Source organism: Colobus angolensis, unplaced genomic scaffold (genome assembly GCF_000951035.1).
Source record: "Colobus angolensis palliatus isolate OR3802 unplaced genomic scaffold, Cang.pa_1.0 Scaffold3, whole genome shotgun sequence".
NCBI lineage: Eukaryota > Metazoa > Chordata > Mammalia > Primates > Cercopithecidae > Colobus > Colobus angolensis.
The window spans coordinates 26,580,883-26,596,048 of record NW_012116265.1 but is presented as its reverse complement, the minus strand read 5'-3'; the positions used below and the strand labels follow the sequence as shown (position 1 = coordinate 26,596,048).

At 43.4% G+C, this 15,166-nt stretch overlaps 1 protein-coding gene across 2 annotated transcripts in view; it reads right to left on the bottom strand.

The window, feature by feature from the left end:
- The window catches only part of ZFYVE26 (zinc finger, FYVE domain containing 26), a 66,967-nt gene that overhangs the window by 25,617 nt on the left and 26,184 nt on the right, over positions 1 to 15,166 (bottom strand). For both annotated transcript variants that reach the window (XM_011949708.1, XM_011949709.1), the window contains exons 17-27: positions 12,163 to 12,282; positions 11,907 to 12,071; positions 11,108 to 11,326; positions 10,388 to 10,490; positions 8,824 to 9,569; positions 7,432 to 7,628; positions 6,351 to 6,455; positions 4,494 to 4,616; positions 3,923 to 4,099; positions 2,265 to 2,511; positions 1,422 to 1,520 (exon numbers count right to left, since the gene is read on the bottom strand). In XM_011949708.1, the coding sequence (XP_011805098.1) occupies positions 1,422 to 1,520; positions 2,265 to 2,511; positions 3,923 to 4,099; positions 4,494 to 4,616; positions 6,351 to 6,455; positions 7,432 to 7,628; positions 8,824 to 9,569; positions 10,388 to 10,490; positions 11,108 to 11,326; positions 11,907 to 12,071; positions 12,163 to 12,282 (2,301 nt within the window). The remainder of the gene's footprint in view (positions 1 to 1,421; positions 1,521 to 2,264; positions 2,512 to 3,922; positions 4,100 to 4,493; positions 4,617 to 6,350; positions 6,456 to 7,431; positions 7,629 to 8,823; positions 9,570 to 10,387; positions 10,491 to 11,107; positions 11,327 to 11,906; positions 12,072 to 12,162; positions 12,283 to 15,166) is intronic.

The window sequence follows — 15,166 nt, the reverse complement described above, 5'->3', positions numbered from 1 at the left end:
TTCATACACTCTCACACACACACACACACACACACACACACACACACCCATCAAAGCTGCTCTGGCTGCCATTTATACAGATGCATGAAGTTGCTAATATACTTGCAAGGCTGAGCCCTCCCCTCAGCTTGGCTGGTTACCATGACACATGACTAATTCTCAAAGTATGGCCAGAAAAATGCCACAGTTTGTTTTATGATACATAAAGAGATTTCTTCTCATTTAGCAGAGCAGCATTGGCTGGTCACAGAAAAAGAGAGCTGTAAAACATGGCGCACTTAGTGGCACCCAGAAGAAGAGACCTTAGAATCCTGCTCCTTTGACCATCTGGCAAAACAAAACACTTGGCTGAGCTTCTTTTGGGAGTAGGCCATTGTGTGGGGGCTGGAGACCAGGGCACTAGAGAGGTGGTGAAAAGGGCGACTAAGACATGGTTGAGGCCTTCAAGGAGCTTGTGCTTTGTGTGTGACAGTATGAACTTGAGGGCTAAGTATAGTCAATCCTCATTAATACCAGACTGCATATTTGTGAAGCTGCTTATTTGTTAACATTTGTAACCTCAAAAACAATATTCATCTTGCTTTTGTGGTCATTTGCAAACACGTGTGGTCGTGAAAGTTTTGAGTCACCTAACACTCAATACTCAGATTCCCAGCAGGGGTTGTTTCAGCCTCTATACAACAGTGACCTGGCTGGGTGTGGTGGCTCACACCTATAATCCCAGCACTCTGGGAGGCCGAGGGAGGCGGATCACCTGCGGTTTGAGACCAGTTTAGCCAACAAGGTGAAACCCCATCTCTACTAAAAACACAAAAATTAGCTGGGTATGGTGGCATATGCCTTTAATCCCAGCTACTCGGGAGGCTGAGGCAGAAGAACTGTTTGAACCCAGGAGGTGGAGGTTGCAGTGAGCCGTAATTGTGCCAGAGCAAGACTCCGTCTCAAAAAAAAAAAAAACAGTGACCAGAAGATGGAGGTGGTAGTGGACAGTGCAGGGTAGTACAAGAAGCTCAGTGCTGGGGCTAGTTGAATGGGATTTGAACTCCAATTCTGGGACCTGTTAGTGGGGGTGGCCTCAAGCAAGTCACTTAACACTTCTGAACCTCCTTTGTAGAAAAAAGGAAATACAATCATCTAGTATGAGCTGTTTTTAGGATTTAAGATGACCATCTATGTGAGATACGTGTATATATGTACATATTTCCCTTAGGAGCAAGAGTTCTGGATTCCACAAATAACAATAATTGACTGTATGTTGAATCTTTTGAGATATATGTAAATCTGGAATGAACCAAGATAAACAATTAATAATGTTATAACTGGCAATGAAAAAAAGAAGCAAAAAAAAAAAAATTCTGAAGGACAGAATAAGGCAAGACTAAACTGAAACATTTTAGTGAATAATCAGAGCCAGCTCTTACCAGGAGGAGCAGCAGGAGAGAACTCTGCCGATGGTGATCTAGGGAGGGTCTCGGGATCTGCAGCCTGGTGGACAATTTCTTGGAGGTGAATCACAGAATCTGTAGAGAGGGAAAATGCTGACAAAATATGGTTCTATAATAAGTATCTTGATTCACCATCCTAGGCATTTAGAACAAAGCTCTGTTGGCTTCTCTGATTGTCATTCCATGACTCTACTAGGTATTAAGAGAATGGAGAAGGTACCTCTAAGCCCATAGCATGCATGTTTCTTAAATGCCTCGAAAAACAAACCATATTTAGGCATATGAGATAATGAAATGGACACTAGGATTCTACAAAATAAAACTAAAAATGCCCAGAGGGAAGTGGAATATGTTGAAACGATGCCCCTGGAGGGTAGGGAGTAAGAAAAAAGAGCTAGCTGGGAACATCAGTCCATACTTATTTCAGTGTCTTCATTGTAGAATAGGCTGAGTCAGCTCACATACAAGTGATATCTGATGTGATCCTGGGAATAAGGCATATTCTCAATACCAAATGATGGCACTGAAGAGCCTGCTATATCAAGGCCAGACAGACACCATTTCCAGCATATTTTGTTTTCCACACCTTTATGTTATTATGCATGCAGTGGTTACCTACCACCTTTTAATTCTGGCCATTACTCTACTTCCTCCAAGACCAAGATCGCTCCTATATAATAAAGAGCTATCTCTCCTGAAGTGTATTCGTTCACTCTAGATCAACTCAAAATATTAAAAGGGGTGCAAATTAAAACTAAGAATGCAGCATGTCATTTCTTCCCTCCATGTAGAATCCTCTTTTAGGATGCTAGCAGTTACCTGATCGTTTCTCCCTCTGAGGGTATGGGAAGTCCAGGGCTTTCTCTGCGTATCTGGAAAGCAGTGAGTCCACCTCGTCCATAGTGAAGCCGATCTCCTCTCCAACCATCAGCTGCTGCAGAGTCTGCACAGCCACAGTGGCCCAATCCACCTTCATGTTCATAAGCAGCTGCTCCAGCATGAGCAGGGGGTTAGAGGACAAGTGGGAATAGCTGGCCCGGTGCTGTTCAGGCAGGGTCAGCAGAATCTGTTTGTGGGGTAGATCCATAGAGTAAAGAAAATAGTACACAAATTTCAGAAAAAAACTCAAGATTCTCACTGGGAAGGAGAAGGGTGTATGAGAACAAAAGGCGCATAGCCAGCTACTGAAACAGACTTGCAGTTTTTTAGGAAGGAAAGTTGAGCTCCCCACTAAATTCTGCAGATGGTAATTAAGAAGTACCCCAAGTACCTTCACCAGATGAGAGGTTAGTAAACTTTTTCTATAAAGGATCAGAGAGTAAATATTTTAAGCTTTATGGTCCATAATGTCTGTCTCAAACATTCAGCTCTGCACATGTACCTTGAAAGCAGCCATAGGTAAAATGATAGTTGCATGTGTGTTCCAATAACACTTGCTTTACAAAAGCAGGCTGGGGACTGGATTTGGCCCATAGGTGGTAGCCTGCTGACGTCTGGCCTGGACCCTCCAGGTATGGTTGAGGTCTCCCTGACCCTTAATGCCACCATTCTGTTTGTTTTAGGCTTTACTCAGAATGAGAAATACAAGGTGGTGTTAGTGGTCTGATGAAACCTGGTACCTCCTATGTCCTACAGGTAAACAATGAATCTAAGTTCTCCTTAGAAGTCACGGTCACTAGGCTTGAAATATGTTCACTGACTCTGTTCACTGCCGGTTTTCAAGGGTTCCCCTATTCAGCTATGGTGCATTGGGTGTATCTTCTTAAGGAACATGTTATGTGGTTTAACTCTTAGTAAGTGGGTCAGTGGTTATATTTATGGTTCTCCTAGCACTCGTTCTATTTGTGGGGTAGTATATAGGAGTGCCAGGCAGAATAATTAGAAGAATGCCAGAGGGCCCTAGCTCTCCTCAAACTCTGCTTCACTGGATTACTATTTCTAGCTGGTGGTTTCTTCTATTAATGTCTCCAAGGTTATACATCAAAGGTAAGAGCTTATCTCACCTAATTACATAGACAACTAACCCTCTTCCACTAGCACAGACAAGTTTTTCAAGCAGTCGTTTTAAATCCTCACATCAGAAGCCCTTTGGAAGATGTCCAGTCCCTATCCCAAGACCAGTTTTAATTAATCTGGGGTTGAGGTGAATAACCTGGTATTTTTTTTTTAAGTCCAGGTGATTCTGACATATTGTCAGAATTGAGAAGCACTGATATAGCAGATGCCATGGAAACCATAAAGGCAACTTAAGAGGACCAGGTAGAATTCACTACAGAGGCAGGACAGGAAGAGAATGACAAGTCTAGGAGACTCATCTAGGATACACTGGGCTGCTAGGGTAAGGATTTCATCTAGCACAAGCCAGAGAGGGCAGGTGCCTGGCAAAAGAGCCATTGAAAAGGCAAGTTCTGAAGAAGAGCTAGGCTCGCAATCTCTCCCTCAGGTATGTCTTCCCAACACCTCCTTTTCCTCCTTACCTTGGATCCCACATACAGCGCCTGGATTTCACGGTGTCGGACAGCAGTCAGTTGTCCATAGAAGTGGGTGGTGAGGTAGTTGGCCAAGAAGTGAGAAGTGGCCAAGCTAGTGTGCTGGTCAAGGGATTGCTCTGTCACTTCAAGGCACATGGTGGGGTCAGGGATTCTTTGCAGGAGCTATTGTTGAAGGGTAGAAGAGGAAGGTGAGGCATGCAGGAGAGCTCTTAGATCAGCCTTGTTTTGTTTGAGAAAGGAATGTTTAGGTTTACGCATTTTGGACTAATCCTTTCTCTATACTCGCTTTTTTTTTTTTAAAACCACCTCTGTAGTTTCACAAATGCCATGGCTTTGACAGGACCAGAATTCAGCAGAATTCTGGACTCAGCTGCCCCATCTGGCACCTAATGCAAGGCTAGGCCCCTTCTTCTCAAGATGACTATAACCAGCTCCTGAAGGACCTGAAGAGGCATATCTGAGATTGCATGGGATTCAACATGAAAACAAAGCCATCTGATTTGACTAATCTTCTTGTCCCACCCCAGAAGAAAAATGGAAAGAACTGGGGGCTTACTTGCAGAGCCTTGTCATGATCTCTTCTTTCTAGAAGGTGGAGAAGATGCTTTTGATGAAGGTTGATTAAATGTTCTCTTGGAATGGGGTACAGGCAGCCCCACTCTTCACACAGCTCATACTCCTGGAAGGAAACACACACACCTTCAATCCCTTTACATGACTGCCTGATTCTTCTTAGCAGTCTTGAGTCTACAAAGCCCCAGGAATGTTTATAAGTGCTGATGGGAACTTCACTATGATGAAAATGATTGAAGCAGGCTTACTGTTCTTATCACTTTCCTCTTAGCTCTACTGTGAAAAAATAGCAGATGATATGTGGCAACAGACACTTGGTGTCAACCCTGGGGAGATTCTAAGGAAGTGGGAAAGACTGAAAAGACTCTGTTTAAAGGACATAGCACCCATGCTATAAGAATGGGCAGGCCCAACGTTGTCAGACTTTTAAGTTACAAAACTGTTTTAAAATCATAAAATTTCTGTACTTTAAAATTTTGGCAATAAAGTCAGTATGAAAAAATAAAAATTCTGTAGACCAATACTATAAAGGCCAAATACACATATTGGTGGTTGGATTCTACTCATGTTCCCCCTCGCTACCCCCCAACCCCAATTTGTGAACTGTAGATGAAGTTTCAGAGAATAGAATTCCTAGGGCTTTGTTCAAATATTCCCACATAGGGGTGTCTGGAATGTCCTCCCCCCACAACCCTGCCTAGGACTGCCTTCTTCAGGATGCTTCCTTGTTTCTCAGGCTATGTTAGGTGCCCTGTCTGTGCTCCCACAATCTGAGCTTACTTCTGTCATTTGTATATTATATTGCAGTCACCTAGGGATGCATCTTACATCACCTCTCTCCCCAAAATGTGAGCCGCTCCAGGGCAAGGACAGCTTAACTATTTTTGTTTCACCATCATTTAGCACAGTGACGGGCAATAGGCATGCAATAAGTATTTCTTGAATGAACGAACATTTGAACGAGCATCTACAGTCAACTTCTTAAAAGGTAGACAAAATCCTACTTAGCACTCGGAAGTCTAATAAACATGAACAGATCTTCAAATTTATTAGTAATCATGTAAATTAAAACAACAATGAGATACCATCTTATTGCAAACACTGAAAAGTTGGACAATCCAAAAAGGTAACAAGGGGCTGGGCGTGGTAGCTCATGCCTGTAATCCTAGCACCTTGGGAGGCCAAGGTGGGTGGATCACTTGAGGTCAGGAGTTCAAAACCAGCCTGGCCAACATGGCGAAACCCTGTCTCTATTAAAAATACAAAAAAATTAGCTGGGCGTGGTGGTGGGTGCCTGTAATCCAAGCTACTCAGGAGCCTGAGGCAGAAGAATCGCTTGAACGTGGGAGGTGGAGGTTGCAGTGAGCCAAGATTGCGCCACTGCATTCCAGCCTGGGTGAAAGAGCGAGACTCCATTTCAAAAATAATAATAAAAATAAAGATAAATAAAAAGGTGACATGTTTATAGAATAGCAGGAAATGCAAGTGGGAGTGTAACTGGGGTAAGTGTTTTGGAGAGTGTGTTGATAATATCCTAGCAAAAGTGAGGATGCTCGTGATCGATGACCCAGCAATTCCAGTTTGAGAAATACGTTCTCTACCTAATATACACAATGTAGAAAATTTCAGGTATGAACACAGGGTGATGATACAAAAGAGTCAATTGTATTATTCTCTATACTTATCTGGATTTTGGCAAATTTCACAATAAAAAAGAATGTGGTATAGTTATTTTTTTAAAAAATGAACACTGACATGCACAAAGGGGCTTATACAGCCAGCTAAGGGGTTGCAACTCTGAAAGGAGGATGAAGGGGAACAGCACCCAGGAAAATGGTACCTGTGCTTCTAGAATCATGTTCATGACAGTTGATGGGTCCTCAACACAACTGCTCCTCAAGGTCTGCCAGTCACACCACACGGGGGGAGACTGCAAACCCAGAATCTAAGGAAAGACAGGAAAATCCATCAAACCACACTACAGCTTCTCCTTCCATGAACAAGTCACTGGCATGCCCATCCCTAGATCTCTGCCCCAAAGTCAGGCTGTCAGAACTTGCCAGAAAAGAGAGCAAATTGGGCAAAGATTATTTAGAGAGCAGAGTGAACCTATCCGGGAAGAACAAGCAGGAAGTGAAGGCTGAACATGGAGGCCAGGACTGGGGCCTTTCACTAGTGAAGACAGTGCTCTCATGCTTCCCAGATTGTTCTGGGGTTCACCTGTCCCATGCTCCTCCACCCCAAACTCCACCCAAGATATTCTTCTGGCTTGAATGCTCTGTGGAATAGCCTTTCATACAACATTTTAGCTCTGCATGAAAACTGCCAAGGAAGAATAAAAATAAACCTTTTTTCACCTGCCATTTTCACTGTCTCTGATAGGGTTCCTGGACTCTGTCTGCTCCAAGGATATGTTGGAAAATTAGCATCTATTTTGTACTTGTTATGTAGCCATGCTTCCTAAATTTGTCTCCCTAAGCCTCTTGAGCTTTAACATAACCAACATGCCACAAGAATCTTTCACTTTTGAAATTGTCACCTTCATGCATCTTTTCAAAATAGCTCTTGAAATTTTGCTGAAATTTAAAACAAACTTTATAGAAGATATAATATAAAAAAACATACACAGAGGTCAAAAAGACATGTGAAAAAGCCTTTTTGGACCGTAATACACCATTCCAATGTTAATTTTGTTATTTTTACCCTCACTTCATACAATGTATTTAAAATTACAGAAATAAGTAACACAGGAACCAGCTAGGAGGCCTCCCTGCTGTCCACCTAAGAACTGAAGCCAGATGCAAAGCAAAACCCAGGCCTATGTTTTCTGTTTCTTAAAGTCCCCCATCATACGAGAATAGGTTGGGGTTGATCATAGAGTGAGAAGCCCATTTCCTTTCTCTTGATGCGAGGGCCCATACCTTCTGATACACCTGCAGCTCCGCCAGCTTCCTCTGTAGCTCACATTTTAGTCCTTCTTGGACAGCCATGTCTGAAATGCAGTAGGCCAGAATCTCCAGACATGACTCCAGGGGCCACCTGTCCACAAACTGTAGGGCCAGCCGACTTCTCAGAGATGCATCCTTCACAGGAAACAGGTATTGCCAACCTTCTTTGTCTATAAGACAAAAAAGATGCTCAGAGGCAGCAAGCATGGGACCTGAAGAGCTCAAAAGTCCATGTTACTTCTTGAGAAAGGGCTTTCTTCAATTTCATAAAACAGGAGCTTGGAGGATCCTTAAGATGCATGTGATCTTAACTAGTTTTTACACTTGGAACCATTATATGACAAGGAAAATGCTGTATCTCTACCCTATGTTCATCTTTAGGTAAACCTGATAACAGTCATGAGACTTTCAGAAGGAAGAGAAGGAAAGAGAAAGGAAGGAAGGACAGAAGAGACGAAGCTCTCCATGTCTTGGCATGCTGAACATATAGGACTGTTTCAGACTCACTTTGTCAGTGAAACTTTCCTTTTCCTTGTAATTTCCACCCTGTGCCATACATAACCACTAGAAAGTTATTCCAGATAGACTAGTTTCACTCCCTGGATATTCTCTGTCATCATGACTTAGATCTCTCTCTTCCACACCCATTTCACAGATCTGATCTTGGAGATACAAAAAACAGACTCCAAGCAATTAAGACCACACAACCAGTCAGTGGATTTCTCCACCTTTTCAAGGATGGATTTTCTCCTTTCCAAAGGGAGCCAAACCTCCTACCTGAAAGTCATTCCCTACATCACACCCAACTCTTGCTACAACACTGCTAGGAAATCCTAGTAGTGTTACAGCTCATTGGCTTTCCACTCTGATCACATGTCAATATTTCCTGGGAAGCTTTCAAAGCAGTGGTCATTAAAGAGACCCACAATCTGCTTTCATAATAAAGTTGTATTACACTATAGCCATGTTCATTTCTTTATATATTGACGCTGGCTGCTTTCATGCTGTACTGGAAGGGCTGGGTAGTTATGTGCAAGACTGTGGCTTACAAAGTCCTGGGCCTCTGGGGATGGGGCCCAAACATTTGTAGTCTATAGAATTTCACAAGAATTATGATATACAGTGTTGAGAATACTGGTTATGAGTGCCTGTTTAAAGTCAGGTGGACTTGGGTTCTAAGCTCTACTCTACCACTTACCACCCTGGGTAAATTTCCTAACCCCTCTGAGCCCTGGTCTCCTCTTAATAACATGAGATTATAGTGGGGCTTCTCTCTAGTTACCATGAGGTTTAAAGGTGATAATATACCCAGTGAATACGAAGTATTACCACTAGTGAAAAAGGGAGGCATAGCATTCTGCTCACCACATGCCACAGCACAGCTCAGGACTGCATCCTTTATGCTGCTCAAATCGTCCACATCTCGCCCGTACACTTCAGTGAGCTGAAAGGCCCGGGACCAATCTCTGGCCACCAAGGATTCCTCGAAAGCCTCAGTCAGTACATCTAGGGCAATGGGAGAATGTAGGCCCAGGAGAACGGTAGAAAGACTGGCCCAACCACAGAGATTCACTGCCAGACTCTGCCCCTGCTGCGAGGACTCCCGCAGGGGCTCCCAGGCAGCCAGAAGGAAGGCCTCAAGCAGAGGGAATTGTTCCAGAAGGCGCTCACACTCCCGGGCTACCTGCTCTGCAGCCAGAGGCACCTCCCTGCGGCCACGAAGTTCCTTCCATGACAAGCTGGGCTTGCTGACCTTTAACCTTGGGGAAGCCCCCAGGCAGGCCACCGTAGCTAGGAGCTTTGAGCGAGACTTAAGAAAGGCCAAGGCAGAGGAGGTGAGGGCTGGGAGTGATGAGTCCCTTGGGGAGGAATAGGGCTTTCTTTCCAATGTGGGGTTCTCAGTTGGCCTCGGGGAACTCGGTGTAGAAAGTGGGAGGTCATCTAGGCAGTGGGAGGCATGCAGCTGGGCCAGAGTACCCAGACGAGTCAGGAGGGAGGCGGTCTGTTGGCTTTGCCGGGATGAGCAAAGAGCAAGGGGCTCACAGCAGCAGCTGACGATGACCTGCGGCACACTTAGGCTGAGATTCTCTTGGGCCAGAAGGGCTGCCAGTCTGGAAGGAGAGAAGCAGAGGGCATACAAGGCTTGAATACACAGGCACCATTACCCAGTCTTACAATTTATTTATGCTTATATGAGCAAATGTAAATAAAAATTCCTAATCGTTACACTCTTTTTTTAAAACACAAAAAGTAGCCTATTAGACATACTGCTCTGCCTTTTGTGTTTTCACTGAGCACATGTGCGAGATCTATCCATATCCCTCTACAGAGAGGACCCTCTTTAGTTTTTGCAGTTATACAGTATTCCATTATACAGATGAACCATAACTAGGCTCCTGTTAGTGGACAATGAATTTTCTAATCTGTTGGTACTATATACAAGATTGCAATGAAATGATTTTGCACATAAATCACTTATGTATAATAAAGCTGTAGGATAAATTGTCCAAACTGGTTGCTAAATCAAAGGGCATATGAATTTGCAATTTAAATAAATATTGACAAACTGCCTTCCTATAGAGGCTGTACAAATTTATGTCCCACTTGCATTCTCTGAGAATGCTGTTTTCCTACAGTCTAATCAACTATCATGTTATCGAATTTTTGGATTTTTGCCTGTTTATAAAGTGCAGAGTCACTTAATTGATTTCATACTTAACAATATACATGCTAGAGGTATTGAGAGAGAAAGCAGGAAGCAAGGCACATTACGTTTTCACAGAGTTGTGTAAGAATAAAAGATTCAGTCTGGAAGAAATCCCCACTCTCTGTACTAACCCCAAGCCCCACCGCACTGAGCCCTTGGCTATCTTGATGAAATCATCAGGAAGGCCCATGGCTGACTGACTTGCATGGAGGTGGCTCCTACCTCTCTGGGGGAACTTGTCTTTCAAACAGGAGATGTGACACCAGTTGGGAAGGGCTCTGTTGCAGCAGAACAAAGGGATTTCCTACCTTGACCTCCACATGATCTGCAAAGGTAAAGAACATGATATTTGTTTGCACCACTGACTGTAAGAGTTCAGAGCCCTGTTTCCCAGAATCGAGAAAAAAAGTACAGTGTCAAGATGAAGACAGTATTGAGATCCTTCCGATAATTCATTCTAGGTAAAGGGTATTCTCAACATGAACCTGACCACAAGTTTATCTATATCTTACCACTGCTCTAAAGACTTTCAATCCCAGATGAACTTCAGTGGGCACGTCTAGGCACAGACAGCTAACTCCTGCTCTCTTCAACCCGACTGAAGTGCATGTAGTACTTACTCTGTGAACTTCAGAAAGCATCTGGTACTCATATCAGAGACTTGATTCCTCTGCTGGCCCCTCAAATCCACAGTGGACCACAGGTCTGACAGAGATATTTTTGAGTCACTAATTCCAAGAAAATTAATTGAGTACTCTCATACAGCTATACTAGCATAAAGATGAGTAAAATAGCCAGAGATGATTAAGAGAGGAGGACCTCACAAATCTACTGTTCTTGGCTACTGCTGTATCCAGAGTCTTTTAATCGTGCGTCTTTTCTCTTCCTTGCCCTGAACACTTGCAGCTGCCATGAATCTATTGCCTCTTTCTTGCTACCTACCAGGCTCAGAGCTCAAACTTTGAAGGAGAACTGCAGCAAGGGTGCTGCAGTAACTGAAGAAGGTGCCCAAGTAGTCCATCTGTCTGCTGCCTGCTGGGGTCTGTTTGCCCAGGTTCTTCTGGAGGAGCTGAGTCTGGATCTGCACAGGGTGGGCCTCTGCCTCTGGAGCTTTCTGGGCTGCCTGCTCCACCAGGGAAGAGAGTGGAGGAGTCCTGGGCTCTAAGAGGAGGATGGCAGGAGAAAGGACACAGGCTTTAGTCTGTGAGTCCAGCTTTGGGTCGATTTCTGAGTGGATATGTGAACTGGGCCTCCTATGCACTGCCTGGGGCATCTGATGGCCTGGGCACTACACTTACAAGGCAAATATAAAATCCCAAGTCAGTCACTTGGACAAGTGATTCTCAGCCAGGAAGAGCTTTGGGTCTGGAGTGTATAAAATTACTCTGGTGTATATAGTTCTGTTTTTATCCTTGTCTCTGGGGTGGAACAACTTTATGAAGAACACAGCAATCTGTTGCGGAAGGGTTCATCAGTATTAACTGAGCATCTGCTGGCTATATTTCTCATTCATCATGAGAAAAATGTATCAGCTAATGGAGTGTTCACCATTCTTTCAATTGAGAGGTGGGAAAACAGGTGAAGTTAAGTTATGAGACATTGAGACATGCCCTGGCTAACTAAAGGAATGATAGAGCCCAGTTCTGGAGTCCAAGCCTCTGCTCCAAAGTGCTTTGTTACTCTCAGCTATTTCCTTTCCCCAGTTTGACTTTTATTTGTTCCCAGACAGACAGCCTTATACCTGGCAGCTCTAGTGCCTCTCTCAGTGACTGAAGGACCTGATCTTGCTGCTGGGAGAGGGTGGTGTGGCTGGCAACACAGTCGTCGGTTAGGCTGGGCCAGCACATCTGAAGCAGTTCAGTGATGCTGCACCGTGGAGGGCCTCCTCCCTTTTCTTCCACACTCTCTATGGAAAGCAAATGAGAAAGAAAAGGTGAAGTCTGCTGCTGACCTAATGTTCCAAGTCCAGGAGAAGAAAAGAGAAAAAAGCAACTCACCTGATTTGGTTTGACTGGCTGACATAAGCAGATAATTGAGAATCTTACTGATTTGCTGAAGAACAACTGGAAAACCTCGAATGCCATCAGCATTTAGGAGTACGTGGTCTATTCGTCGACCTGGAAATAGATGAAGGAAGAGGGAATGCCAAAAGAAAAAAAAAAAAAAAAAAAAAAAAAAGAAATGTTTTCAGAGATTGGCACTCAGTCCTGTATTTACCTGTGAAATTTTATCCTCTCCAATATTAAGGAGGAAATATATGCTGTGCTATTTTGGGTGACAACCAGTATACTTGGCTTATTTCATGCCTGAGATTCTAGAACTGCTGCTGGCAAGATGCCTCAGCTGTCAACAACATCAGAAGATTCAGAATCTCTGGCACTCCTATGGAATTGCTGTCCCAAGCCAAGGGGATTTGTCTTGGTACTGCCCTCAGCTGTGAATCTGAGTGGGGATCACATGTCTTCTTTAATCGCTGTAAGTGGTATCTTGACACTCCAACCACACTATAAACAACTTAATGGACACAGATTATTCCTTACATCTCTCCTATACTCCCACATGCTCAGGATAATCTGGAAACACAGTAGTCACTAAATTAATTCCTAAATCAGTATATTGAAGAGATATTTGCACTCCCATGTTTCTTGCAGCACTGTTCACAATAGCCAAGAGTTTGAAGCAACCTCAGTGTCCATCAGCAGATGAATGGATAAAGAAAATGTGGTACATTTACACAATGGAGTACTATTCAGCCATAGAAAAGAATCAGATTCTGTCATTAGCAATAACATGGATAGAACTGAACATCATTGTGTTCAGTGAAATAAGCCAGGCACAGCAGGACAAACACCACATGTTCTCACTTATGTGTGGGATCCAAAAATCAAAATAACTGAATTCATGGAGATAGAGAATAGAAGGATGGTTACCAGAGGCTGGGAAGGTAGTAATGGGTGGGGGAAGATGGAGATGGTTAATTAGCATAAAAAATAGTTAGAGGCTGGGTATGGTGGCTCACACCTGTAATCCCAGCACTTTGGGAGGCCGAGGTGGGTGGATGGTGAACCCCTTCTCTACTAAAGATACAAAAATTAGCTAGGCATAGTGGCACACCCTGTCGTTCTAGTTACTGGAGGGTGGGGTAGAGGGCTGAGACAGGAGAATCACCCGAACCCAGGAGGCAGAGGCTGCAGTGAGCCGAGATGGTGCCACTGCACTCCAGCCTGGGTGGCAGAGTGAGACTCTGTCTCAAAAAAAAAATAAATAAATAAAGTTAGAAACAATGAATAAGACCTAGTATTTAATAGCACAACATGGGGACTATAGTGAATAATAATTCAATTGCACATTTAAAAATGACTAAAAGAGTCTAACTAGCTTGTTTGTAACACAAAGGCTAAATGCTTGAGGGGATGGACACTCAATTTTCCATGATGTGATTGTTAAGCATTGCGTGCCTGTACCAAAAAAATCTCATATACTCCATAAATATATACACAGACTATGCACCCACAAAAAATAAAAAAAAAATTCCTTATTGATTGACCTGAACTGTTTCAGTGATTACAAGCTTGAATAATATTTTATTTTAGGATATAAGTATTAGATGAGGGGAAGGGCAGATCACTGGACAAAAACAGCATCGTATAAGCCACTGTGTACTTTCTTTGAAGGACTATGTAAACATTAAAGGACATTTTAACCAACAGCTCAGAGGTGATTTGGAGGGGTGTAGAGAAAAGAGTTAAACAGCAGGCTTGACACTGCTATCCTTAGAACATCTGCTTGCAAGGCTGGCCCTTGGCTGGCACTGTGGACTTGGCTGGTAAGAAGTTTCCTATGCTGATATAAAACTTTCCTTAAATAATGACAGTGGCTCACTGGTCCTAAACTCTTTGTACAATGTGGTTTATGCTGAATACCTGCTTGCATTTTGGGAACCCGGAATTTGCTACATGCTACGCAGAGGGTGTTTTTGTCACCAGTCCTCAAAAAAAAAAACCTTGGGTGGCTGGGCGCAGTGGCTCACGCCTGTAATCCCAGCACTTTGGGAGGCTGAGGCAGGAGAATAGCTTGAACCCAGGAGGTGGAAGTTGCAGTAAGCAGTGAACTGAGCTTGAGCCACTGCACTCCAGCCTGGGGGACAGAGCGAGATTCCATCTCAAAAAACAACAACAACAATAAAAAAATAAACAACAACAACAAAAACAAACCTCAGGCCTTGAGTCTCTAATGAGCTTCCCTATATACAACACCTTGCAACTGCTGGCACAACTCATTGCTGGAGAAATAGGCATAGGCATGCCCTGGGTGACTCCACAGGCAGAGGACTCTTGGAAGCTTGCACCTCGTTTCCTCCAGATTTTATCCTATGAGCCTTTTTACTTTGCTGATTTTTCCTTATATCCATTTGCTGAAATAAATCTTTGCTCTATGATGATAGGCTGATTCTTGAGAGTTCTTCTAGAGAATCACTGAACCTGGGGGTGGGCTTGGGGACCCCAGACACAAGGGGCTACTCACATCATAACCTATTCACCACTTCTCCCTCTATATTACTAAAGCAGAACAGGTTCCTTTCTCCTCCACTACTCAGTCCTTCCAATGTTTGGTGCAAGTAGCAAGGACAGGTATGGGGAGTAGAACGTTGCCTAATTCTACCTTCATATACCTATGCCTTCACATACCTGATTTCTCTAAGAATTCCGTATGCATATTCTGCACTATTATTGACCTCAATGTATGATTTCCCTCCAACTGTGACTCATTCAGTTTTCCCTTACAACTGGATTACAAATTCAAGAAGGTCTCAAGTTTTAGGTTAAGTGAAGTTCACCAAGGAGAGGGCATGCAGTCTTAAGGCTCAAATTCCACTGACACCATTTTAAAATGTATATTTCTTCTTTGAATTCACCTATAATTCAATAAAGAATTTCCCCAAATTGCTATGTCTATTTTGTCTCTCAACAGACTGTATTTATGCCGTCAGATTGTATGTGA